Genomic DNA, 26,382 nt, shown 5'->3' on the forward strand with positions numbered 1-26,382 from the left:
GCTTGATACACCATTTTTGCACCGTGTGCCTCTTCCTTCTGGTTTGTAATCCGCTCAAGCCTCTTGCCAAAAACACGCGCAGAATCCCACAAACTAGCAGTTATTTCCCCAACAAACAATAGACTTCACATTAGCCCCAGCAGCCCCAAGGGGCTTGCAAATCCGATAGCCCGTATTCCATTCCAGTCCACCAAGGTAATTGCCCTGTCCATTGTACCCGTCGTACAGTGCACAGTTGATATCCCAGTAATCGCCGCTCGTGATGGCGAAGCTGCGCGCGTCGGTTCGTTGGTAGTTGTATGAACTCCACGAGTTTTTCCAGTTAATGGTAGTTATTGCTGAGCCTGTTTCACAGTTTCCACCCTTGTAGTAGGTAACACCGGCAATGACGCCACAAGTGGACCGTTTCTCGAGAGGGCTCGCTGGGGATGTTGGCGCCGCGAGGATGGCAGGTGCAAGGATGGCAGGTGCCAGGAGGAGTGAGAGTGAGGTGAGGTTGACCATAGTGTTCCGTTTATCACAGTGAAGAGGCTAGTAAGACTTAGATGGCTGAAGAGTTAGGAAGTGAGATATTGTGATGGAAGTGGCAAGGTGGTATATAAGTCTCAAATATATCGAAAGTCGGTGTGCTTAGTTACTCGCGTTCCATACCGCGCTACTGTCATGTCTGCTCTGGCTTGATGTTACAAGAGATGCAGGCAGCGCCGACTTTTGCAATCATGCAGCTGCAAATAAGCATATACATTCCGGCCTAGCGCCCGCTCATGGATGCTACCTGGAAATACTACCTTTCGCTGGCCAGTGGAGACAGTATAACCGAAGTGATCTTCTGAGCCCACGATTGACAACCTGTAGCCCTGATACAACGTATCCACGACCCTGTATATGCCAATCGCCTGATTTACTTTTTATAACCCGCAGCCACCGCAGCATGGCGGCTGAAGACATACACCAGGAATAATCAAACAACACGAATCGGACGTGAATCTCGAACTCCGATCCTGCCTTGGCCATATGTACACTAGGTATGTTGTCTCACCGCAGCGAGACCCACACGTTGAGAGAAATGGAGACGGATAGGTGCATAGTTCTGCTGAGCCTCGTTGAACCGGGTAGAGCAATCCCTCGTTCTAAGACATGCGTAGAACTTTACGCGAGCTGCAGTAATGTAGGATTTTAATAGGCTGTAGACAGTTGACGTCGGCCACCCCGAGAATCCATCCCAGTGGCTTCAACGCAGCGTCAGCTGGAGGTGGCAGCGGCGATTAGTTTCCAAGACATGAAGTCAGCTCGGATTTACGAGTTCGACCATAAATTCTCGAGCGTTCAGCTGAGCAATCATGTGCGTGGGTACGTGGGAATCCTACCAGATAACAAAGACAGATGGAACTATAAATAGGCGACTTGAATGACGCTTTGGGGCCGGTTCAAGTACAAACTACCTCGAAAAAACCTTTACCATTCCAGATATTTTCAGCCGTACACGGTCTAGACTAGTAAGGGAGTCCCAATCGCGAAGAGCCGAAGCACTGACACACAATGTAGGCACAAGATGAGGCCCATCTTCCTATTGTCCCTATGTTCTGCTCTGGCCACAACCGCATCCGCAACCACCCACGTTTATGTGAAACCCTGCTACCACGCAGACAGTTGCGAGACCTACGAATACGTTCAGGGCATCCTGTGGGAAATTGGCCAGTGCTCCAACTTCCCTCGCGGCATGGCTTCTTTTCGGGTCCTCCATGTGCCGAGTTACTGCACTTTCTATTCTGGCAGCAACTGCGAAGGGTCTGCGTGGAATGACAATATCGACAATACGTGGTTTAATTCGAACATTGGGTGGCTATGGTCGTTCAAGTGTATTTGAGTTTTGTTTACATGAGAGACTGGTAGTCTATGTGATGATTGGAGTGATGCGTTTGACAGGGTTATATCGCCACATGGACATAGCAACCTCTGACTGGAATGACTTGCAATATTGTCTCATTCCGCGGGCTAGCTGTATAGAGAAGATACCCCCGTAGCCCAATTGAGTTTTGTCAATGGCGTCACGTCCATGTGCAGGAAGAATAGCCGATGAAGTAGCTACTTCTCCATAGTCTAGCCTATGTAGAGACCTTTCAGCTGGGAATGGAACCCTGGAGCACTGTACTGCCAGTAATGCCATATCTCCATCGATTGTGGTACAGACACTATGGCCTGTCGTGATTTGATAGGTAGTGCAGTACCAAAAAATAGGATAGTCTAAGCCTCATGACCCGAGTCGGTGGGGATACCAATGGAATATGCAGTCAGCGTCGGCCATGCTGCTCTATCCCTAGCGACTGACTTTTTTTCCTAGACAACAAAGCTGCAAGGGCAACGTACTAACTTCGCTTCGTTGATTCGTGCAAAGAGGTCTCGACCGTCGGCTTCTCCGCTTTCTGGTAAGCACATTCGTAGTTGCCTTGCATCAGCTTTCTTCAGACGAAGTTGTGGTATCGTTTGGATTGAGCCTTGACCTATTTCCTATTTGGATTCAACCTTGACCAATTTCCTATTTGGATTGAGCCTTGACCTATTTCCTATTTGGCCTACATTGCGGACTAGCGCCCGCATTGCCACATGCAAGTAACTGACATCCCGCTAGTGGCGGCTTAGTCTTACGCCGCAGGAGTCAGTTACAATCAATTTGCAGAACATCGGATGCTTCGGTAGGGTCTGCAGAACTAAGCACTGACGCACCTAGGGACTGACCAATCGGTAGTCGTCGCCCATGTTTACCAACTTCCGAGGTTGGTATGAACACCAGGAAGCAAGGCCAGGTCGAAATGACGCAAAAGCCAAATATACTGACACGCCAAAGTGCCACATACTGCCACGCCCCTGGTAGCAAAACCTGGTGTCATCACTCCTTGCCTACTAAGGTACAGTCCGCACGCGGATAAGAATTTGGAACGCCATAAGCTTGACGAAACGATAAGGATGGGTATTCTAATGCTTAAGCCTCAATTTCCGCCGACGATTTAGCCAGTCATACGTTCTCCAGCAGTCCAGATAGAGAGATGCCCCTTCACTGCGAATACATACAACGGGCTGACCATGGCGCAGACTAAACCACGCCCGATCATCACTGCAGGGGCTACTGGCCACCACTCCAACCAGGCAGATCCATGTGTGTGCCTCTGGGGAGCACCTGATCCAGGTATCCATAGACGTTTTGACCAAGGAATCCTTCAAGGTTTGAACGAGGTTTTGCAGAGTACTGGCGTTGACCGAGAAATAATCATCGAGTAGATACCAGAATATTAAAGCTGCGGCCTGGCAGGATTGATCGATTCCGTTGGAGGTAGATGGATGGTCATTTTCTGGTGCATCATGGCGTTGGCTGATCTTTTGTTGTAGCTGATTACGCCACTTGATCTTGGTGGAATTATACAAGCTCTCCTCTCCTGTTGAAGCCACGTAATATCCATCCAAATATCTGCAGATGAGGCTGATGTCCTGGAAGATGGTGATCGCTTCGGGGGAAAGGTTATAGTATCCGGTCTGATGCGCAGCCCGCTTGAGAGCGGCCGTGACTAGATTTGTCGGCGGCGCCAATGGTGTTGGTGGAATATCCAGACCCGGAATGTCAAACTCAGAGTCGAATATAACCGCCTCTGTCAGGACACATCTGCTGGGGTCAGAGGCTCCGTTGGCCGTTGGGCGGCTGAATCGATAGGGGCACTTACACGGGTATTAAGGCTGTAAAGAAACCACCAAAGCCCATCTTATGAAGTCCTCCTTTGACTCTGAGCAACTTCATCAGGCCTTCCCTATGAATCCGGGATGAGTCCTTGTCACTCCTCATCGACTATATTGGTTAGGGATTGATTTCTAAGACACAGTGCAAAAGTGGCTCACCGAGAAGAAGACTAGCGGAGGAATGCATGCAATCGTCCCCTCGTCCAGCGCACCACCAGGAGAAGCTAGCTTCTCGCGAAGGAGCCGCAGTGCCATAGTATAGTGGTATATTGTGATAGGATTATCGCTTTTGCGCTGGAAAGCATCCAGGTGAGCAGATGCCGCGAACAACGTGGCATGGAAGAAGCAAGGGTCGGCCAGGGCTTGGGAAACCCAACCAGTGCGCAGGATGAAGGCAAGACTGCCATTCTCGACCTCGAGCGGTGCCATTCCGAACGTCTCAATGACTATTGGATGAAGCCGTTTCGAGCCTATGGTCAGGACATATATACTTGCAAAAGCCGGTCTTAGCTATGTCTGGGAGATCATCCACCTACAAGAATGCAGTAGTATAGGCATGTGTTTCTGCGTAGGAACGGGAAATGACACCTTCGCATCTACTCGTTGTAGACCTAGCGAATCTACAAAGTAGGACGTAGAAGGACTGTGAGCGATGGTAGTGACTGAACCATTCCAATACGTGCACTCAGTTTGACGTCTATCAACGTCAGCAGCCGTTACTAGGGCAGACAGAGCATTAGGATAGCCGTACCGGGTACATCGTGTGCAGCTGGGCAATCGCCTGTCACATCGTCTCTTTCCGGCCTTGCACGCCAGACAAGCTCGATTGGCCTGTTGCTCATCTGCTACCGGTGGTAATCTGTCTCGGGTCGCATCTATCTGTTTCATTCGCTGAAGAGAGAGGTGAAATATCTCGTCCTGAAGTCTACGGTGAGCTTCCAAGGGAAACACAGAAGCACCCTGTGCTAGGACGAACTGGGGCCCGGCGTAGGAACATTCTCGCCGAAGACTAGGTATCGAGTTAAAACCAAACAAGTTTCCGGCCTACGGGTATCCCTTACCGTCGACACGTAGAGCAGACAGGGATAGCTCGATCACATCTGCGTTTCTTCTGAGCGCATGACACGCACGCGTTATCCGCGGTAACTGCCACTACTCCCACAACGCCCGTAGGTTCAATATCCCTCATCCCAATCATAAGAGGGTCAAAAAACCTTGAGGTTGGGTTCACGATGAACAGAAGAATGATGAAATAGCGATGGAAATAGCGAGGGAAATAGGTTCTTCAGCTGCTTCCCCTAAAAAGTCGGCGAGAGCTGACGTGGGATTGAAGCTAAATTCACTAACCAACTATCGAGTAGCCAAGACGCTAATCTATCAGCCACCTGGTCAATTTTTCCCCGCGGAGATAACAAGGCGAGCGCCCCCCTTTGGCGAACAGCTCTCTGTCTGCGCTTTCCAGTCATCCATCTCCTTGAGTGTCCGTTCGATGTCACCGCGTATCAAGGGAATGGTCTCTGCACCCATAAGCAAACGCACAGGGAGCGGTCGTTCTTGCTGGCCGACCACGGTGTTGACGAGGAGCCGTGCGCAGATGTCGGGATCGCTCCAGGTATCCTGAGACGCCGGATTGGCCACGTATTCCAGCAGTTGGGTGAGGGGACTGCCGGGGTGGTCATAGGCGGGATGCCGTGGCGTCGCCTTGACACTGGTCGAAGCGAAGTTCGTGCGCACGCCACCCGGCAGCACGAGAAGAAACTTGATGTTCCACGATGGATCCATCTCCTTAGCCACAGATTCAGTGAATCCCTCTAGGGCAAATTTGCTAGCCTGGGTGGTTAGTCAATTCCCGTGAGACAGTATGACAGAGCAGGGAGGCTATGTACCTAGCATGGTAGAACGCATTCCCCGGAAACCCCATCCATCCCCCCAGAGAAGAAATCTGCACGACTGTTCCCCCTTGGCCCTGTCCATTGACTTCACGGAAGATCCGCACGGCTCCGCGAGTAATCCAGACCGGGCCCCAGAAGTTAGTTTCCATCTGGTTTCGGGCCTCCTCTTCCGGGACGGCCTCGGTGTCCCCTCTGAGCCCGTATCCTGCATTGTTGATCACCACGTTAATCTGTCCAAAGTGGCTTACTGCAGCATCGAGGGCTGCCTCAATCGATGTGGCGGACGTCACGTCCAGGCAGAGCTTGAGCACCCTGGGGCCATCGGGCAGGTACGAGAGGGATGTAGTCGAGCGGGCGGTTGCCACGATCCGAAAACCAGCGTCATACACGGCCTTTGAAATGGATTTTCCAAGACCAGAAGAACATCCGGTCACTGATGCGTCAGGTTAGAATCCCAATATTTGGTATGGAGCAGTCATTATACATACCAAACCACACGTAATTAGAGTCAAAGCCCATGATTTCAGATTGTGAATGACGGGATTTCCTTCTGGAGGGATATGAAATGTAAGCGGCATGCTGCACATATATAGGAAATGGAAAAGACCCGTTATTAAGAGGGCCCGGATTTCAAATCAAAGACATAAGCATATCTTTTTTTGTTTGCGCCGAATGATGAGGTAGGCTATCTAAATGAGCTCGCGGGCGCTAGTCCGCAGTGAATCACCTACGATTCGCCCGCTGCTGTTGGGGTCTGTATTTCAGTAGCTCGTTTCTCAATGCTTGCGCGCTCGGACACGGAACAGTTGATCAGTAGGTACAACGTCCTGCGCCCTCATCCTACTGTGGCTTTTTGCTTCGCCAGGGGCTTTGGAAGACGTAGTCAAGGAAGTGAGATCATTGCGTCATAGCTTACACCCCTCCGTACCTTCAGACGGACAATCCAGCAAGTACTACAACTAGACAAAAAATAATCTTGAATTTTCATCCTCTCTTTTATGCTTCGATGTTTCATGAGCACTCTTCCCACCACCTAATGATCTTCCCGCACAGGTTACGCTTCAGGGACACGACCTACGGCGCCTTTGATGTCGTGCATGCAAGGTTTCTGAAGTACGCGTTTCGTAAGACAGAGTGGGAAGCCGTCCTTCGCAACGTGATAGCTCTCTAAGTACGTCACCGACTTATGTTCCAAAACTAGGTGCTGATTATATAGGATCAGTAGAGACCTGAGGTTATCTCCTTTGAGAAGAATCAGACTATAGCCTATGCAGCTCTATTCCGTCATCGTTGGCATTTACTGAAATGGTGAATGTTGATATTGAATCTGCCCTACAGTGCGGGCGGGACATCAGGTGCGACAAGGCATCCATCAGGGTTACCTGAATAGAACTGATCCAAATACAAGAGGCATAGCGAAACTCTCTCTCACCTCTTTGAGTCAGTTGGGCTTACCCACCGTGGCCAGGCCACGCTGTTTTCAGTTTTCAAACGATAAACCGAAAGCCCCTCTTTACCCATTTCGTATGTCCAGCTGTTTTGGAGCGCTAGATCTCCCACAAACTTGGTTCCGCTCTGCAAGAGCTCAGAGACACGGTCCAGCAGAGTGGCCACTGCGCTGCCAGAGGTGGGATATCGAGAGCCATGGCAATGGATCATATACATTTGTGTGATGTTAGGCCCCCCCGGTGGTGGATACTCGTCCACTCCGAACCTAGAGGGGTTTGGCATATATGGGGCTTTGCTGGAGGTTAGCACTGCATCAAGACCATCTTTTGAGGCATATCGAGACATACGAAAGATCTCCCATGTGTTGGAAGATTTTGGCCCATTTGAACGCCCAGGAATGCCAGACGCCGGCCGGTTAATAGTTGAGTGACCACCAGCGAATCTCGTCTTGCTGTACCCCCTGATTAACCAGCTACGTACTGAGACCAGTGATCTCAAACGGTTAGTACCCGCGACGGACCTGTGGGAATGTGAAGCAGATAAAACGGTAATATTAGCTATCCGCAGGAGCTACCTTTGGCACCGGTGTTGGGGATTTTTGTGGTCTCCTTTGCCCAGCTCAAACTTTGCTAAATGCCCACTGCACCGACTCGTCGGGCCATCTTGACCCGGCCAATTAGGAGAGGAATCACCGAACCGTAGCTGCCTAGAGTAAGGGACCGTATGAGGTATCTAGGAAGGCTTGGCACTTTTCACTGATTTAAAGGGGCACAAACAGGGGTGCAGTTCAGCAAATTCTCAGGGTATATAGGGTAAAGTTAAGACCTTAATGAGGTTTAAAGTTACCTTACTGGGTCCAAAACCTCACTAAAGTCTCATTTAGCACATTTCATCAACCATCAAATTTACCACCCCTAGATGAGGGTAATGACAAAAATAAGAGAAAGCATCTACAATCATCAGATTCATTCTATCAAAATCAATACTCCGTACGCTGGTCAGCATGGATGATTGGAACCGCCCTTCTGTCAAGTTCCGCTGCAACTACCTTGATTCCCGAGCCACCACCTGGGGCTACCTAGTCATTCGCACCAGCTACGACCCCGCCCTTGAACTAGCATGGCAGCGCACTTTGCAAAAGATTAAAGATACCGTCTACTCCGCCATCGAGTATGAACTCCGATATCCCCAGTCATGGATGAAGCTCTCCCATCAAGACCGCATCCGCATCCAAAATGAGGGGTTCTCCTCTTTGGGACTCCTCCCGCCAGACCCTGCCCCGGTGGATAACCTTAAGAATAGGTTCAGACTCAGCCTACTAGAGGATCCAGCTCAGTACCGCGGTCTCTCCGCCCCTCAGGTTCGAGAGAAATTTGATGAGTGGTGCATGCAGCATACGCAGCAGCTCGCCAGAGAACGGGGAGTGATATTGGACGACCCCTTGACTGAACTAGGGCCGGCCCCTGTTTCAACCGATGTCTGTCTCTGGATCGACGACGAGGTTCTCAGGGTTGTGGATGGCGACATTAAGAATGAGTTTGGTGAGGGCCCGTATGTCAAGGCTGTTGAGCGGCGACCTGCGCTGAGTCCTGACTACGATGGCTGGTTCAAGGTGGAATTGGGTTATCTTTGGATGATGTATGGACGCGCCTTCAACAGTGGCGGATTGGATCAGTTCCTGCCACCGAAAAGGCAGAAAACGGGGGAGAGACCCATCTGGAATGGATCTTGGCCGTTTGACGTTGAGATGGAGTCGTTGGGGATGGATGAAAGGGAGATGGAGGAGTATTATATGAAGGGGATTGAAGATTGACTTCTGCGTCTCGCTACGAACAGGGCTGGCCAACCAAGAACTCTGTATATGTTAAAGTATTTATAGTCCCGGCGAGTGTCCCATTTCATCTCTGTACTGGGCCTTGTGCTTTTTTGGCGTGAGAAATGTTTTCTGGGTGGCGCCCATGTGCCTCCGAGTAGGGTGGGTTCCGAGGGCTCCAACGGCTAAGAAACCAGTGACAAAAATTGAAGCCATGGGATGGATCCACTCAACTGGGATGGCTAAACCCCCGAAGATCCTCTGGACATGGTTCTACTGCGTGGATGGAATGTATCTATCGGATGTTTTATTGTTGCGTATATGATATTATGACAGACAACAGGATAGGAGGAGGAGGCCACGACTGAGATGACAAATGACAATGTATCAAGATGGACTTCTCAGGTGGACTAGACATATCTGGAGTTGGCTCAGCGACGCGACAAGCAACACAACACGCCCGTCTTCCCCAAAAACCAAAGAGCACCTAGAAACCGAAAGATTGAGAGACCTGATGTCGCCCATAAGATCACTTTGAAGTACCACGCCGTGCGGTCGGTCGATGTAGTCTGCCGGTATTCTCAGCCCAATCCTCTGGATGCAAATGTTGATCGGAGTAAACATACCGTCAAGCATAAATTTGTCACGCTAGCATTGTTGATCAGCAACGCCAACAGGCAATTAGACAAAGCCCACAGGAGCACGAGATTGGTTCGGAAAGTTTTATACGAGTCATCCAGTTGCGCTTCCTTTTTCTCCGTCGGCTTCTGCCACGGTGCCAGGGCGCGTCGGACAGTAAGCTCGAATTCAGTATCAATGTCGGCCTGAGGCTTGTCCACCTCCTCAACAAAGGTTTTCTGGGCATCTGTTTTCTTGGTCTGCGCTGAGGGGAGGGAAGCCGCGTCGTCGGAACCCTTTGTACCCCACGAGACGTCATGCCAGTTGCAAAACGCGTAGACATTGAGAATGTTGATGGTTGACGGCATCCCGAGAAAGTATGCCCAGGAAGACGTCAGAAGATGCCAAGGGTCACAGTAGAGAACGCTCGCTATGAAATAGGTCCCGTAGGTCGACGCCAGCGCGACCAACACGAGGCCTGTCGTCGAGGTGAAAAAGGATCCCAACAGCCCTTTGGCCCCATGATCAAGGTCGAGATCCATATTGCCGCCGCTAAATGCCTGAGTCACGAGGTAAAATGAAAGAATGAGGATGTATAACTGAACGAAGGAGAAATAGAGGAAGGATAGAATGTACGCAAATTGCGACCTAGATAGGACCTTTGTTGTTAGCAGACACCTCCATGGCTGACACAATGGAATTACCCTTTAGGCCGATTCCCGAGCGCAAGGAAGAACTGCTGCATCAAGAACGCCAAGTATAAAGCCTTGATGACATTATTGACGACCGGCGAAGCGTCGTTCCCAAAGGGCCACCCCTTATTCTTATTTGTCGCACTTGGAGTCCCCACGATGTCCATGATCACCGAGGTAGTAAGCCAGTAGGATGCTGCCTTGATTAGCCCTCTTCGCCCGCCGATGGGAAAGGAGACATACCGAGAGAGAACCACGTCATAGTTAGTTGGCAAATATTATATAGCAACTGCACGTGGAGGAAGACAAGTCGAAGGATATTGTGCCCACTTTTGTAGACACGGCTGAAGTGCATCACCGCATACAGGCTTGCGGCGAATGATCCATTGAGCCATCGGCGCCTTTGACTGAGAAATTCCGCCGGCGCTGCGACCCTTACTATAAAACCTGGAAGATATTTTGGGAGAAGAGTCGGATGGCTTACCTTCCGGGACATCAGTCTCCCCTCTGGATGCCTTCACATAGCTCAGTGTCCATTGGGACCCTGTCTTTGCAACCAGCTCAAAGCACAAGATGCGGTCCTCAGCCAAGAACATATTCTTCTTAAAGATATTCATCCCGTCGATCCCTTTCTTGCCTAACCTTTTTGACAAAGTATGATCTCCATGGAAATACTGCTCCAGAGGTCGACCCATGATAGCACGGTAGCGGTAAGCGGAAAACGCCCCCGGCAAGACACTGACATACCCAAAGACGCTCTCCAAAGGCTTGTCCAAAATATTCGAGATTTTGTACTCAAAGTTCTGCGCGGCTACCAAGGGATTAGCCAGCTTTTCCCAGCGAGAACCGAGCAGGGCATGAATCTCGCCACACGATCCTCCTAGGTTTTTATTGTTGTAGAACGCTTCCCATAGCGCAAGAAGGGATTTACGGCCCGGTTTCGTGCCCGCATCAATCAGGATACATATCTCCGGATGCAGAATCCTTCCAAATGCATTGAACAGCCAGCGGTGAGAGTTGATCTTCTTGCTGTTCTTTTGCTTCAGGCAAAAGATCATCTGCACCGGCGGCAAGTTGGCTGGATCATCGCCCAGCGGACGGACTAGCTGCTGGGAGGGAGTGAGCGACAATTGGGTGGTATACTCAAACTAGGAAAACGAGAAGAATTAGCCCTAACCACCGTCCATCGTTCGAGGGGGTACACAAACTATATGTGCCGCGGTCTCTTTGCCATCAACGTCATGCTTCATTATACCATCCTGATATATCCCGATGGTAGCCAGAACATCAAGAACATCCTTATCACAAGGACCGATACCATCGAAAATCAGGCATACCACAATCTTCTGCCATGCAGGGCCTCCTTTATCCCAGAACTGGGTTTTTTTCAGGTTCACAACATCTCGAATATTCTGCATGACCCCGTGGAGAGTTCGAGCTGTCAGGACCTTGTCTTCGTTGTAATAGGTGATTGAGATCAGAAGTTCGGTATGTCGATTATACATGGCGGTGCGCAAGTTATAGCCATTGCGTAGATTGAAGTCATCAGGGTCGCAAGTTGCAGCCGTGTCTACAGCATCGCGTCAGCCGCCAGTCAGTTGAGTGGCTCATTCTAGTCAGCCTTACATCGGAGATGGGTGAACTCTTCGGCATTTGTGCCATTTGGATCGCGGTATTTTGCTTCCACAGAGTTACGAATCGCGCTGGGAACTGGATAGTCGACGCTGAGAACAGTGTCATGGATGAGATTAATCCTGCGAGTTGGGTAGCGGCGTAGGCCTGAGGCTGCAATGACAGTCTGACGTCTCTGCCAGGATGTCATGCTGGCCACATCAGAGCCATGTTGCACTTGTGAGTCATCGTATGGATTCAGCTGTGCGATTCTCGGGTGCCAGGGTGAGCTGACAGAAGTGTGGCGGTCCTCTAGCTGCCCCGATAGCAGCGATTGCGAATCATCTCCGTGCTCGTTAGCAGTGTAAGGGTTGGACTAGGACTATGTCAGTTCATGTCTTTGGGAACTTGTATCGCTTTGAAGGAGTCGCACAATCGGAGATGTCAGCTGCCGAAGTGGATAGGGACTGCCATCTGGCTCAAAAGACAAAGGGCGTGACGGGTGGTCCTGTACATCGTCCATGTCTACTGATAGTGCAGAGTATCCTGACTTGGTTGACAAAACACAGCATACGCAGCAAAGAACGAGCACCTTCCAACGTCTGAAAGGGCTACATGGAACATTCTGTTTCTTCGTCTTGACGAGCTAGCTGCTACACGCGCACATCCTCCGAGAAGACTGTTTAGTGTAGGGTATCTGTACCATAGAATGCACCATCTGGTTCCACCTTGGATGGCCCACTCTTATGCCGAACCAATCACGGACAGCCGATCGAGGGTAATTATAGCCGGGAATCTTGGTTATTCTTCAAACTCCACAGCGTTCGAAATGAAAATTTATTGTTTCAGTTGAACCAGGACGTAGGATTTAGATTCATCGGGCACTGGTCCGTTGTGGACAAAGCAGCGGAACCATTGGATTACGGAGTATACCTAGGTAGACTTGCCGGGGGAGGGTTGCGATACCAAGAGCGAGTGAATAGCACCATTGCCTTTAGTTATATTCATCCTTCCGTATTCACTGTCACCAACCGAATCAATTATTCATTTCTGCTTGCATTGCTATATATACGCTGAAAAACTCCAGGTTCGGAACGACTTGCGCTGATACCCGTTATTGAGCAGGCCAATACTGTATCGGATCCGAACTCTGCATCATAGCCCTTCCCGCTGTCTCAAGTGGCATGAATCGTTGGATCACCTGCCGCATGGATATTCAAATTCAACTAGACAGAAAGCCACCTATCTACACAAATGAAGATGTGATATCGGGCCGTGTCATACTCCGCAGTGAAGCGCAGATGGACATTGCCACGATAACGATCAATCTGTCGGGGACAGCGACCTCAAGGCTGGACTTAGGCAAGCTTACTGAATCACATAAGGTATATTCTGATCCGCCATACTGCAGGTTCTATAGGCTGATTTCATGATGGGAAAGCTTTTCCAAAGGAATGAACAAATCTTCCCGCCCAGAACCTGCGCGGGGTGGTTTACATCCGCGGCCGTGACGCTCTCTTCAGGAGAGCACTCTTTTCCATTCTCAATCATGGTTAGTAATGTCTTTTTTCCTGACATCAAGTCAAGTGCATCGTGTAATATTTCATGTTCCATAGTTCCCCCAGGTCGCGGAATGCTACAAGAGTAGCACTGCAGATGCTGCTCGCAACCAATTGGGAAGCCGTCAGCCGCACCATCTCTTACGGAACCTCCCACCGTCTTCTGGGAATAAATATACGCCCGAGGAGATTAGGTATACTCTCGAAGCGAGCGTCGTGCAACAGGGGCTCATACGCCGGACCCACAAAGCAGTGAGTCCCGCGCCTCAAGTGAAATGTGCGCTGTCCTGACATCAAGCACCAGACGCGGGACGTATCCTTTCATCCGGTATCTACCATCCGGCAACCGTTACATAGCTTGAAAATCAGCAAGACCGTGAATCTTAGCACAATTGCCTCGGAGCTACTATGTCCACCCCTGACCTACGAGGTCGAGGTCGAACTGCAGAACGGACCATTCCTCCTGCTCGGACACCCCATTGCGCTGGGAGTCAAAATCATGCACATGAATGGCGAAAAAAATGCGATATCACTGCAAGATTTCCAGACCATGCTCCGCGAAACGACAGAGATCCGAGCACGCGGGTCGATACAAGGCTTTACTCGATCGTGGGTCGTACAGACGATGACGAATTTGCGCCAGCCACTCGTGGCTGCGAACAGGCCAACGGTTGGATCTGTATTGGAACTCGATGACAGACTATGGAGTCGACATTGCGTACCGGTACACCTGGCTCCCACATTTGAAACGTGTAATCTCATCCGACGCTACAAACTTGAAATCAGACTTGGCATTGAATTTGGCCGAAACTACGTGAGTCACTACGGTAGCGTAGCACCGCCAATGATAGAAGTTGACGTTTGTTGCAGACAAGAATCCTGGAGTTTGAATTCCCCGCGTATGTTTTGTTGCCCTCATTTACACGATTTACGCAATCCTGTGTCGGAAGCCTGGAGCCTATACTAGACCGATGGGAGAGACATGTCCCCAAAAAGGAGTAATGTTGTTCATTCGATGATTGATTGGTATTCTCTTGAGCATTTATTTCCACTGTATACTGTGCTTTCGAGTTGTATTGCCTGCACACCCAGAGAGCCGTATTGTATGACGGAATGGGATACCTCCCGTCCGCTAGAAGAGGTGAGTCCATGGAGCCTCTCCGTAAGTACCCACGATTTAAAACATAACTGCCGCCGGAGAGATCGGTCGAGGAGAATAGGAAGACTGTCGCTTGTTTGGAGTACAGTCTGAACTATCATAGAACACCATGGTCTACTATACAGGGGAAACAGTCCAACCCATAATCAACGCTAGACCCAACCCATTGCTCCGGTTATAACAAGCCCCAGTAACCCCAATGCAACCTTAGTCGGGATCTGGCTGCGATAGGAGAACGCCGCACTCGCGCTTGATTCGGTCTCAGTGGCCGTCGAGGAGGTGGGGGATCCAGTTGTCCCCTTGTCGCCCTTCGAGGATGATGTGCCTGTAGCTGTCGCAGTGGGATACGACGTCGCCGTTGCGGTAGCGTTGGTTACACCAGAGCACCATACATCCTCCCAGGCTACTCCAGCCTTGTACAGACAGTCGGTAAGGTCTTGAACGGACTGGTCCACGGCCAGACTCCACAGAGCGCAATCGTGGTAGTATGGTCGGGGACCGGCAGGCTTCGCACAGGCGTCGAAGAGAGATTGATAGTTTTTGATATTTGGGACACCGCAGGCGGCGTCTTTGACTGGAAGTTCGTATTGTCCTGGGCCGCCGCAGGTCGCTGAGGCTGCTGCCGCAGTAATGGTGGTGGTTGTGGCGGATGGCATTGTGGGAGGGTCCGGTTGCGAGAAGATTGAATGACTGGAGAGGGCATTAGGAATTATTATTTATGATTAGGTAGTATTCATATGCCGTCACTCTTGTCAAGGTTTCAAGGACTTCAAGTGTGATCCACATTCCCTGCCGGCTATTTATAGTCGGAATAACTGGATAAATTACCACCCCCAGACCCTGCCAAGCAGCGCTAGAGCATCGAGATAATCGAAGAGGCGAGAGCTCCACCTAGAAACAACTGTCTCAACAATGACGAAACCGATCATCGATGTCTGTTGCTTCTTTGGTTCGGAACAAGAGGCTCGGGAGGATCGACGTTGGGTCAGTGAGAGACGGAGCGGAGAGTCGGCAATATAAATTCGACTCACCATCTCCGGCAGTTGGCGATACAAACGAAGATCAATATCATTCTTCCGATAGCTACGAAGTCTCTTTCAACATGCGCTTCTCTTTGATTACTGTCATTACTCTCGTTGGGACTGCGTGCGCCGCCAAGGTTCGAGAATCCCATTAAAGTCCAACTATTCGTCTGCGGTGCTAATCAATGCACAGCTTCCTTCCGGTGCTCCATGCAAGCAAGACGGGAGCATGGGCGTTTGTGAATCGAACTTGTGTGTGGTATGTTATGTCCATCGCCTGAATGCTTTACTCACCGTGGAGCTAATTGTTACCCATGTAGCAAATCCCAAACCAGGCGCAGGGCGTATGCAAGTGATATATCTATCCACGTGAAGTCGTACAGGACGAATGAGGTGGCCTAGAGGTCGGGCCCGGAAATATTGGCAGTAGCTCAGTTGGGATTTACTTCCTGGGCCCAAATTCACTGGCGACTATATTTGTTGAAACCAAGTTTCGGCTATGCGTATTTGCGCTACGGCTATGTCGTTCTTTCGATGAAATTCAAGACATTCGTTTATCCGGTTACCAGTTTCTTCTAAAATGCGATAGAGGTTGAACGGAGGAATGAGGCACTGCGTATCGCACATTGTGTCGCGGGAGATCCAAGGCTCTTCCAGTACTGTAGAAGTCAAGCTCTAGGCCGTGCAAGCAGTAATCCAGGAACGCAGCGATTAGGATCAAGGATATTCGAGGTTGTAACAGGGCCTCCAGGCTTTCCCTTTCCCGAACCGGCAACCTAACGAATCGCAGCTCCCAAACATCCGACGTTCCAGGAATTAACTCCAATATTATTACATCAGGAGGTGCGACATCGCTACTGAGCTTGGTTCCTTTAGATCTTCAGGGGACAGTATTGACGGTTTATAACGAAGCTCTGCGGAAGGTATTCCAAATTGGGTTGATTATGGCATGTTTGACCATTCTGGGGATTGCCTCGCTTGAGTGGGTGAGTATACTCAAGAAGTCGGAGACTAACTAGTCCTGGTGTCAAGACTGGTGATGCCCCCAAAGAGGAGCAACAGCACTGTCTAATGCCTTCCTCAAGATGACCTGAGATTCTCCACCCAACATTTTTGGTTACATTGAATACAGTTACAGCAGATATAATATATATCTTAATGAATAAGGTCTCTGTTATTCTGTATCTCTGCTTATATGAAGTATGTTATAACATCAACTGTGTCACTGTATAGGCCACAGCTCAAGTAGAACAGACGGACATGAATGAAACCCTGGATAGCCCTGAATATACTAGCACCCTCACGTCAGGCACTGTGGCGATGGGCAACGGCACAACCGGACACCTTTGCGTAGAACTTCTTCCCCCTCCCTCGCCGGGGAAATGACGGCAGTGTAGCAATAAACCTCGAAACTGGGTTCTTTTGCGCATATTTTAGAATTCGAATCGCTCCTTCATGTCTCCTTTCAACTGCCCAGCACAGCGCACAGGAGCCCCGGTTGTCCAATGCGGATGGATCAACTCCCTTTCTCAGAAGCAGCTGGACGGTGGACTCACGTCCGTTCCAAGCTGCTATATGCAATGCGTTCCGTCCATAATTGTCCACAACTGTAATATCTGCACCAGCCTTCAGGAGGAGTCGCAGACATTCATCTGCCCCGGAAATCGCAGCAACCAACACTGCAGTGTAGCCGTGGTTGTCTCGCACATTAGTTTTAACACCATAGTCAAGTAACAGTCGCACAATATTAGCGTGATTACCGAGGGTCGCGCGCTGCAGTACGGTCTCCCCAGTCTCTGTTCGAATGGATGGATCTGCTCCAGTGTCAATAAGCGCCATGACAGCGCTTGTTCGACCCAGACAAGCTTCATAAAAAAGAGGGGTCAGCCCTCCAGGCATCGCTCGGGGATTAAGGTCCACACCATCTCTTCTAATTAGCTTCTGGAGGATAATTGTGTCCCGTCCAACCGCCTCATGCAAGGGTGTTCGTCCGTTGTAATCCGCCGCGGATGGGTTTGCACCGTGGTCCAGCAGCAACTGGACAATTCCAGCTTCTTCAGCCTCGCAGGCAAGATGAAGGGCGGTCCTTGCGCTATTGTCCTGGGCTGATATATCTGAACCAGCATGAATCAGTGCTTTTACCATCTGTTCATCACCATTCCTGACCGCTTGATGGAGAGGAGTCCATCCTTCATAGTCAGGGATGGAGCTCTGCGGGATCCATTGTGCAAGAGGTTTGATGAGATTTTCAAGGCCCTGTTCCACAATGTGATACAAGATGGTGTGTCCATCCTTATCTTTAGCCTGTAAATGCCGAGAGTGGAGAACGGGGAGAAGGTGGGGAATGCCCAGAATCAAATTTAAGAGATCCGAAGATCCTAAATAGTCCGCGACCCTCAGAATCAGCTCTAAGGGGAGGTTCTGAGGACTACGAGCCGCCATGGTTGTCATCGAAGAAACATACCAGATGAAAAGAGACGCGTTTGAATCCAGACAGCAAGAGAGAAAATGCAACAGAGTCATGTGACGGCGCGGGGCAACAGGCCAACAGGGCAATGGGGCAACTGGGCACCGGCGGCGCAGGAGTCGTCCAACAATTCTCCAACAACAATCGAACAAGTCTCGGTGGAGCTGCGTGGTAACGAACAGACGGCCTTTTTGTCCTGGCGAGACGACCACTGAAAGACACAAGCATCGTCTGAGGTGCCTCTGGTACATTTCCCCCAATGAACACCTTTCCTGGCCACTGCTTTACCAACCTCGCCTCTTTTGACACTTAATCATTCATCGCTGCTGTCGCCAGAACACCAGCTGGGGAAGAGCGGGCACAGATCAACGCCGCAAGTCGCCGGCTCGCGAGCTGCCTTTTTTAACTGTACAGCAGGCGACCTTCTTTCTGTTCCAGTCGCAGGACGATCTGGAGTCGCCGTACGTGGCTCGATCGATGGCCAGCTCGGGGGAGGCGCAGGCGGCGTTGGCACAGTTGGTTCCAGCATGTAGGAATCCATGGTGTGAGACACAGAAAGTTGGAACTCTGAGTGGCAAGGCGACTGATTTTATAGTTCTAACTAGCGTGGCGCCAAGGCTGTACCTAGTTTATGCCTCTCCCCTGATGATGAGATCCAGCGTTAATCGTATGCTCGAGACTATGTATTCTTCGCGGGAGGTGAAAGGGCCAGGGGCACGCGTCTGCGAGTCAACATAGTCAGTCAATGATTCCCTCGCAAAGGCCTAACATGGTCGGTGCCGGGCTGGTCTAGAGTGCTCATGAAGTCAAACAGGAAACGGGAATGCTTTGAGTTTGATGTAAATGTCTGCAGGTGGCTGATGATCTTTTTCCTCTGTTCTGGGGTTGTCGGAGACCACCGTAGCGAGTTCCCAGGTAATCTCAGCATAAGGATATATTCGACGCCGGTCGGATCAGCAGTCTTAAAGTTATAATCAAATACTCTCGGAGAAGGGACGTCAGCCCTGCTCAACAACTGAAACCTTGCGACTTCGCTTCGCATAATGTAGCGTTGAAGATCTGGCGACGATGACGGGCCATTGAATCTTCGAATGCGCGCCTGCTAGCTGATTCCGTCTTCGAACTGGATTTGAGTACGACAGTTCATGCCGCCCATTACCGGGGTATGCTTTGCATGATCATACTGGCACCGACTGTGGCAAGTGCAGGGAACGCCATTGCGCGAATGGCTTGCTCGAGCGAGGAGTGCTGGGATGTTGATTTTGGTCAAGAGTTTTGGGATCTCCTTCTTCTCTGCTTCTTGAGAGATTGGGTCATATAGCTGTTCCTCCTGTTTAAGAGATAGCTGATGCGGTGTGTAATGGGGACATATTCTCACTTCCCTACTTGCGCAGCTATGATATTCTGAGCCAAGATGTTTGGCGCAGAGATGGCCATCACAAATGATGCATTGCCATATATGCGAAACACATGCTTTGCTGCAGTTTGCGAGATGACAATTCCACATGGCCATGGCTGTAATTGCAGTTGACAGTATTTCGCTATAGTCTGATTTGTTCGAGGATAGTTGGTAGATGACGAAGCGGCTAGTGATTGATGAGCTGCTTAGCTGCAGCAAAATTCGATCTAATCCTCCAACCCCTCCTTATTGCTTACTCTCAACTCATGTAGCTAAACTAGAGAAGAAAAAGCACATATAAGCCCTGATGAAGTGTCACACATCTCTGCTTCACTTTTCCACTTTATCCCTTTTTTTGTAATCTATCTATCAATAATTGGTCGAATACACGAGACATCTATCTGCCGCATCCATCAACTGGACCATCCCATAAAATGAGATTCCAAACCTCCATCTATCATAGTATGAGACAGCTTTAGCCTTCACAATGTCATCCTGCATGCGGGGTCAGGCTGACACAGTGTTCAGGATGGATTCCCATGATCGGGTTCCACCATGTTATAATGGTAGTCTGTTCAATTACAATCATCCTTCTATGTAAGACTTAGTGCAGTGTTTGCTTAACTTTGAATGCTGTACTCACAAATCCCAGCTATTCTTCTCGCCGGATGCACCTCCTCCAACGGCTTAAGCAACGTGTATCTGGTTTCCCTGCAGTACAGAAATGCTAGTACCTCGGTCCCCGATGATCCTGTGCTGGTAAACCCAGGCATTGCGGAAAAAGTTTACAATGTCTCGCACGGCAATAGCACAATTCGCGAAGTGCGCGCGGGCTACATGGGCCTCTGTTTGACCCTCAGCAACGGGGCACAATTGTGTTCTGGCAGTGCCTCAGCGCTGGCTAGTATGGTCAAGGCGGAGGGGATGCAGGGCAACGACACTGGCGCTGCTGACCCACTGAATATAATTTGGATTGCGCAGAATTTCAAAGAGAAGATTGTTTTTGATGGGTTGATGTAAGTCGCGGTATTCGTCTTCCCATTGTTCGCTTGTCTACGTACGGAGGTTTTATTGGCCTAGAGTGTGATTGTAACATGAACAGATTCATCGCTGTAATCTTGACCTTCCTGTGCTTTATTCTCCTGGCGACATTTCCAGGATGGCACGAAGAAATTGACGAGAACGGGTCGGAGCGCGAAGTCAAGCCCTTCCCGTCTCGGCCGGTGTCGCAGGCTGCGCTGGGGTTGAGTGCGCTGGGGTTTATGTTCGGCTTGGTCTCCATTCTCTGGCAGCATATCAATAGTAGTGCTGCGGGGACCATGTCCGAGAGCCTCACCTATGGGGCCATCGAAGGCCATGTGGGCACGGCGGCGATGATTCTTGGATGGGCTGCTGTGGTCTGTCTGGGGATTGTTTCCCTGGCGTTGCTGATTATGATCCTGAGTATTCGAATGCTTGCTAAGTTGACCGATGAGGAATAGGACTTTGGGATTTAGAATATTTGCTATGTGTTTGATCTGAGGGAATTGAGAACAAGAGCTCTTTAACAGGAGATGTTTCCCAGGTTATCAAGGATTATGAGTACGCTGAGAGCGGCTGCTCGTAGACTCTGTGGCCACCACATCAGGGAGGGATGTCGCATACGAATATGAAATATACGAGGCAGAAGTGGAACTCTCCCCTGTATCGGATACAGCCCTAGGCCTATAAAATAAGACCCTCAATCCAAGAAAGAAGACAAAGGGCAGCAAAATAACCAGAATGGCCGCAGTCAGGCCGGCTTTAATACCCGACGCCAGTGGACGTGTCCAGATCAATGCTAGCGGAATTGCGACAAAGGCTGCTATTCCAAGGGCCCAGAGAAGCAACGAGCGCGTTTTTGAGGGAATACGCCTCAGCAGGCGCATAACGAGTTTCGGGAAAGCAGAGCGAAAATTGGGATCGGACCTGCGCCAGTAGGGTACACCCACGAAGCCTAGGAGGGCAAGTATGATTACAAGGGTAACTGCGCCCTGCACACCTCGGTCGATAGCCCGGGTCCAGAGAACGGCGATAGGTGCTGCTGCAACAGTGCCGATAAGCAGGGTAAAACTGACTGGGAACCCGACCACCCTCCATAACTCGATCCCAGCCGTACGGCCCTTCCTGCCTATCCAGGACCAGGTTACTTTGATGCTCCGCTCGACTGTGCTTCCGAACCATTGCAAGAGTAACAGCATCGACAGAGACCGTACTTGCACCGGAAGACCGTGTTGCTCCGCGTAGCGTCTAACATCCTGCTTCACGCTCTGCTTCACATTTCCCAGCCATTGACTGCGCATTGTGAGTCGCATTAGGTATGCGAATGTGGTCACAGTAATGGCAACCACGAAAAAGTTCCACAGCGGGGCCGAGTCTTTGAATGGCTCGATCTGCATCCCAAAGATAGTTGCTGAAAACGATAGCGGAATGAAGAGAAATGCGAGCTCGGTGAGGCGCGTGACGGCGTGCGCTTCATCGATGGAGCGTCGACTGTCCAAGAGACCCATATTGGATGTCAAGGATGAAGACGCACGCCGGAGTCTGGTGAGCATCTGGTCGATCTCCCCGAAGAGAGCTGCCACCTTTCTTATAATGTCTGGGTTGTCGTCTGAGGTTGCTGCAGATGTACCGGCTGGAAATGCGAAACCAAAGAAAGCCAGAAAGCTCCTGGTAGATGTTTTGAGTTCCAACAGCTCTCGCTCGGCTTTACTGATGAGCTGACGCCACAATGCCAGTCGATCTTCCATCTTCGTGTCGTCGAGAATATCGACCTCCATGTCGCTTAGGATCTCGCTGAGCACCCGGAGCAAAGTCGACGTGTCTTGACCAATGATCTCAAACAACGTATCTGGTACGCTGACAGGCACTGTATCTTCCCTAAACATGTCCTCTATTATATCTCGCATTGCGTGCCCAGTGGAGCTTGTCTCGTTGAGTTCCTCCTGGAGCCTGCTCAGGGAATCACCTGTCAGAAAGGCCTTCTCCAGGTCAATTCTAATGGTCTTTCGGGGAGCCATCTGCTTGACCAAAACCTGGAAGCTCGTCTTCACGTTCACCTTCCTTCTATCAACTTCTGGTCTGCGTCGCCTGAGCAGCCAGTCCAATACCGGGCGTGGTGTCTCCTCTCGTCGTGGGTTTTCGATCGGAATCGCAAAGCCCCCAGCCGTATCATCGCCCCCGATTATCAGGACTGGTCGAGTTCTCGTTCCATCGTTATTTCCGGTACCATGATCATCACGATCGCCAGGCTCGACCATGGTGACTTTGGGGATCTGAAGTGTCACATCATGGCTGATGCTAATCGTCGGCAGCGGATCAAGCAAGACGATAACTACAATTCTAGTCAGTCTCCCCGGTAATCAACCTTCCAGGGGACGTATGAGCTCACCAGTTTCATACTCCATATTCTCAGCCTGCTGTCTCCAAATCGACGCCCGTTCCACCAACCCAAACTCGCTCATCTCCTGTGCCGCCACGCGCGGATCAACGCGCAGATCCCACTCGGAGCGAAATATATTTGTCTCGGCTTTGAGACTAATGCTTGAATTGCCGGAGATATACTCTAACCCATCACCCTGCAAATCAAGCAGGTCTTCCCGGTCGCGATTGGAAAATAATGGTGGACGACGATACACGGGCCGAAACCACTGGATCGACACATACGACTTGTTCAACCTAGCCGTCTTCCATGACCGTGCCGGTGGATCATCATACTGCGCGCCACCGTACCCAGAGTTCAACAGATGTTCCTCGAAGAACTCGGGGGTGATCCCAAACGTCTCCCCCAAGGCGTCGATAGTTTCCCTGGACAGATCCTCAACGAGAAAGACGCGCCCTTTCAACCCCTCCCGCATGTCCCGGAAGCCGGAGATCGCGAGAGCGCTCTCTAGCTCTATCCTGAACGCCCTGTTATCGTCGTAGTACTCGTACAGCGTGATGGAGGTTCTCTCCACGCGGGGAAACTTGCGGATATTGCCGTGCTTGATGTGGTCGAATAGGTTTTCTGCGCGGTCCAGAACGCGATAGTAGGGCTCACGGGGTGGGCGTTTTCCCCTTTTCAGTTCTTTGGCCGCCGGCCGCTGTGCTCGCTGCTGTCCTGGTGACGGCGGCGGTGATGGCGGCAATGGAATAGACCAAGGCTGGACGAAGGTGTCATCGCGATCAATCGCCTCCAGGGAAGGCCTCGCTGCATTTCCATCTCTTTCTCCAGGGTCACTGGCCGTGGACGATGCATCGCGAGACTCAGGTAATGGAACTCGCTCAGGGATTCTGTCGAATGCATCTGAATCGTTTTGCGGAAAGTCATCCAGCCAGATCGGTAGTTTTGGCCGTAGCTTACGCGCCTTTCGGGCAGCGACCCCCGCTTCGGCCTGCTGCTGCTTGATCCATTCCACGGTGTGACGAGATGGTTGCTGAGCCATTGTGATCGGACTGGATTATGCTATGGCTTGCAGCTACTATTTTGTCTCCCTCTCAGCTTGAAGCTGCAATATACACATCATGTGCTGTTATTAACCTGTGTTCAGGTGAATGACTTGGTCAGAGCTGACAATTCGACCTAGAAGTGGAGGTGCATGGTTAGTGTGAGTGAGATGCAGCTTGCTGCAGCTACCTCATTGCAAGGGTGGTCAAGACGTCTAACCATAACAAATATGCAAATGAAAAGCAAATAAGCTTATTCTCGTGTGAAATATGAATAGTCGAGAAGCAGTAGGTGTATTTATCTTGAAGAAATATAGATCTCGTAGCTTGCCTAAAATAGTCAAATGAATAGATACAGTGTCAACCCATCCAAATTCCACCATAACATATTTCTATGTATTTGTATGCTTGTCCCATTTACCAAGAAGTAGTTAAAGATAAAATATATGTATTGACCGTCAAGCATTAGTCCAGATCCCGTATAGCGCCTTGTACTCCCTTTGATCATCCGCCGTTAAGATTGCCTATAAGTCTCGCGGGTCTGAGGGACGGGCGAGAAGCAACCAGGCCGCGCGTGTTGATTCTGGACCGTGGGATAGAAAATGATGTCCAATAAGAGCTTGTTAGTAGGCTGAACAATCGGCTTTTCTCCAAGATGCGTTGCTGGATGGCAGGAAGAAATAATAACATCTCCGTCTTGCTTGTTTGTCCGAGGAACTATCGAGCTGGCGTCTCATCTTGTTGAGTCGTTGTGACAACGTAAGGGATTGGAGATGACAGTCAATCAGTTAGCCCAGCTTACTCCGACTCAGCTGAACTTATCTGCCATATGAGTGCGAAGCTTTCGGCTTTTAGCCGGGGTGACTTTGGACGTCAACTGTGGTCAGGCCATTGAATGAGTTTTGGATGCGCAATACATGGCCGTTTGTTTATTCACTGCTAAAGAGTACAGGAATTCACTGTTCAATAGTACAGAAAATTCCTTACCTCCCCCAAGCCGGCCTCTCTCACCTGGCCTATACCATCTCCTGCCTTGCACTGATCTCCCTTGCGTTCTTAACTTCCATCCTCGGGTGATCTTGCAAAGCGTCCTGGTCAGGAGAGACTTTGTAGGTTTGGCATTTATGGCTTTGTCCTAGATGCTGTGGGACAGCCCCTTCATGACATCCTTGACGGAAGAATCTTTAGTGTCCGAGGTCTGCCCTGGTATTGCACGTCGAACATTATACCGACTTTGGGGCGTAGTACGATTGGAGCTACTTTTCGTAAAACTCTTACCGTGGAACTACTGTCATCCCAGCTTCAAGTGCAATAACTGAAGTCAGGGGGACCTTTATCTTTGCATCTGCTAAAGGCCCTTCGACAGTCCAGAGGTAAGCACGTGTAAGCGGTGTACTTCACCACCGCAGACACGCAAGTGCGTCAATCACGTTCCCTATGTATATTAGTATTCATGAGGGAGCAAATATTAAATTCAGAGTGACCTACTTAGGAAATCTGGTGCCTCCATTACATCAGAACGCCATATCTTTTTGTCGTCTGCACCGGTGACCATCTGCAACCCGAAAATATACGCAATCGCATCGAATGGGAAACGTTTAGTTCTAAGGATCTCTACATCCTCAGTTGAAGGATTTCGTAGCATATTTGGGACTTTCTCGGGTATCTCTATCTGATGATCCTGGATCAGAGTCTGCAGTCCTGCGTCCACAGATAAGGGCTTTGAACTTCAGCATCGTTGGCGAAACTTTGCGTTGTGAGAGGTTTATCAGTGGTGGACTGGTGCTGAAGACTGGGGGGGCAGCTGTTTGTCAATGAAGGAATCACTTTGACGTCTTGCACGTGCAGGGAACCCATGTCCAGACTGCAACAAACCATGGATCTGAAATCATCGTTTGTGATGTATGAATCGACTGTTGTTTTCTCATCAATCCTCAAGAGATAAGTATTCGCCTTCTACTTGTTAATCGGCTGTTCAAGTCTGATGTGAACGAGTATTGGCACGCCCTCGTCATATGAACGGTAAATGACTTTTGATCAGGATTTCAGAGCTCGTCAGCTTCTCAATTTTTGAGGATAAAGATGACTGGTGGTTTGTCGATATCCATTTTCTCGGATACAGCAGGTATTGCAACGTAGGAGATATCTATCGAATTTAAGAATGTGCCTCCGAAGGTCTCTTTGGCGAATTTTAACTGTGCATGGTGTAAATGCTCATCCTTTTTACGATATTGTCCTGGATCTAGGTATGGATTAAACCTAAGGCATCTTGTCAGCCATTAAATCCCCTACGCCAAAAAGGTGTCTCGACGACCATTTCTAGCATAGTAGAAATGATAGGCATATTCTGGTTGACACATCTACTTCCACTGTATGTTCTGTGTCTTTGGATGGGATAAAACCTGCACTTCAATATAGTTTCATGCCCGCGCATTATGATGGTCTCATAATCTCAGATAATAAGGTTGTGTGTGTGGTACTCTACATGTGCATGTGTAGTGCGCTGCACAACTGCAGTCAACCCAGCGGGGT

General features: G+C 50.1%; 9 protein-coding genes across 9 annotated transcripts; 3 read left to right on the top strand and 6 right to left on the bottom strand.

Annotated features, from left to right (window-relative positions):
* Positions 1 to 2,973: 2,973 nt before the first annotated feature.
* On the bottom strand, positions 2,974 to 4,155 carry Aud_004560 (uncharacterized protein; the record flags this gene model as incomplete). The annotated part of the gene is made up of 3 exons (XM_043289500.1): positions 2,974 to 3,655; positions 3,714 to 3,835; positions 3,886 to 4,155. 3 exons carry the CDS (start codon positions 4,153 to 4,155, stop codon positions 2,974 to 2,976), a joined length of 1,074 nt encoding a protein of 357 aa, XP_043145435.1.
* Positions 4,156 to 5,115: 960 nt separating this feature from the next.
* On the bottom strand, positions 5,116 to 6,137 carry Aud_004561 (uncharacterized protein; the record flags this gene model as incomplete). The annotated part of the gene is made up of 3 exons (XM_043289501.1): positions 5,116 to 5,551; positions 5,613 to 6,051; positions 6,107 to 6,137. The coding sequence occupies 3 exons, from the start codon at positions 6,135 to 6,137 to the stop codon at positions 5,116 to 5,118; spliced, it is 906 nt and encodes a 301-aa protein (XP_043145436.1).
* A 1,933-nt stretch (positions 6,138 to 8,070) lies between these two features.
* Positions 8,071 to 8,880, top strand: Aud_004562 (uncharacterized protein; the record flags this gene model as incomplete). The annotated part of the gene is made up of 1 exon (XM_043289502.1): positions 8,071 to 8,880. The coding sequence occupies one exon, from the start codon at positions 8,071 to 8,073 to the stop codon at positions 8,878 to 8,880; it is 810 nt and encodes a 269-aa protein (XP_043145437.1).
* Positions 8,881 to 9,311: 431 nt separating this feature from the next.
* On the bottom strand, positions 9,312 to 12,324 carry Aud_004563 (uncharacterized protein; the record flags this gene model as incomplete). The annotated part of the gene is made up of 8 exons (XM_043289503.1): positions 9,312 to 9,449; positions 9,507 to 10,146; positions 10,203 to 10,386; positions 10,434 to 10,616; positions 10,675 to 11,338; positions 11,399 to 11,760; positions 11,817 to 12,177; positions 12,235 to 12,324. The coding sequence occupies 8 exons, from the start codon at positions 12,322 to 12,324 to the stop codon at positions 9,312 to 9,314; spliced, it is 2,622 nt and encodes an 873-aa protein (XP_043145438.1).
* Positions 12,325 to 13,350: 1,026 nt separating this feature from the next.
* Aud_004564 (uncharacterized protein) lies at positions 13,351 to 14,362 on the top strand (the record flags this gene model as incomplete). The annotated part of the gene is made up of 4 exons (XM_043289504.1): positions 13,351 to 13,353; positions 13,418 to 13,612; positions 13,665 to 14,174; positions 14,231 to 14,362. 4 exons carry the CDS (start codon positions 13,351 to 13,353, stop codon positions 14,360 to 14,362), a joined length of 840 nt encoding a protein of 279 aa, XP_043145439.1.
* A 309-nt stretch (positions 14,363 to 14,671) lies between these two features.
* On the bottom strand, positions 14,672 to 15,175 carry Aud_004565 (uncharacterized protein; the record flags this gene model as incomplete). The annotated part of the gene is made up of 1 exon (XM_043289505.1): positions 14,672 to 15,175. The coding sequence occupies one exon, from the start codon at positions 15,173 to 15,175 to the stop codon at positions 14,672 to 14,674; it is 504 nt and encodes a 167-aa protein (XP_043145440.1).
* A 1,671-nt stretch (positions 15,176 to 16,846) lies between these two features.
* Aud_004566 (ankyrin repeat domain-containing protein) lies at positions 16,847 to 17,983 on the bottom strand (the record flags this gene model as incomplete). Its single annotated transcript, XM_043289506.1, has 1 exon — positions 16,847 to 17,983. One exon carries the CDS (start codon positions 17,981 to 17,983, stop codon positions 16,847 to 16,849), a length of 1,137 nt encoding a protein of 378 aa, XP_043145441.1.
* A 1,987-nt stretch (positions 17,984 to 19,970) lies between these two features.
* Aud_004567 (Fig1 domain-containing protein) lies at positions 19,971 to 20,888 on the top strand (the record flags this gene model as incomplete). The annotated part of the gene is made up of 3 exons (XM_043289507.1): positions 19,971 to 20,004; positions 20,060 to 20,423; positions 20,510 to 20,888. 3 exons carry the CDS (start codon positions 19,971 to 19,973, stop codon positions 20,886 to 20,888), a joined length of 777 nt encoding a protein of 258 aa, XP_043145442.1.
* Positions 20,889 to 20,975: 87 nt separating this feature from the next.
* Aud_004568 (uncharacterized protein) lies at positions 20,976 to 23,849 on the bottom strand (the record flags this gene model as incomplete). The annotated part of the gene is made up of 2 exons (XM_043289508.1): positions 20,976 to 22,759; positions 22,817 to 23,849. 2 exons carry the CDS (start codon positions 23,847 to 23,849, stop codon positions 20,976 to 20,978), a joined length of 2,817 nt encoding a protein of 938 aa, XP_043145443.1.
* Positions 23,850 to 26,382: the final 2,533 nt, after the last annotated feature.

The sequence above is a fragment of the Aspergillus udagawae genome (assembly GCF_001078395.1).
Source record: "Aspergillus udagawae IFM 46973 DNA, scaffold_3, whole genome shotgun sequence".
Lineage (NCBI taxonomy): Eukaryota > Fungi > Ascomycota > Eurotiomycetes > Eurotiales > Aspergillaceae > Aspergillus > Aspergillus udagawae.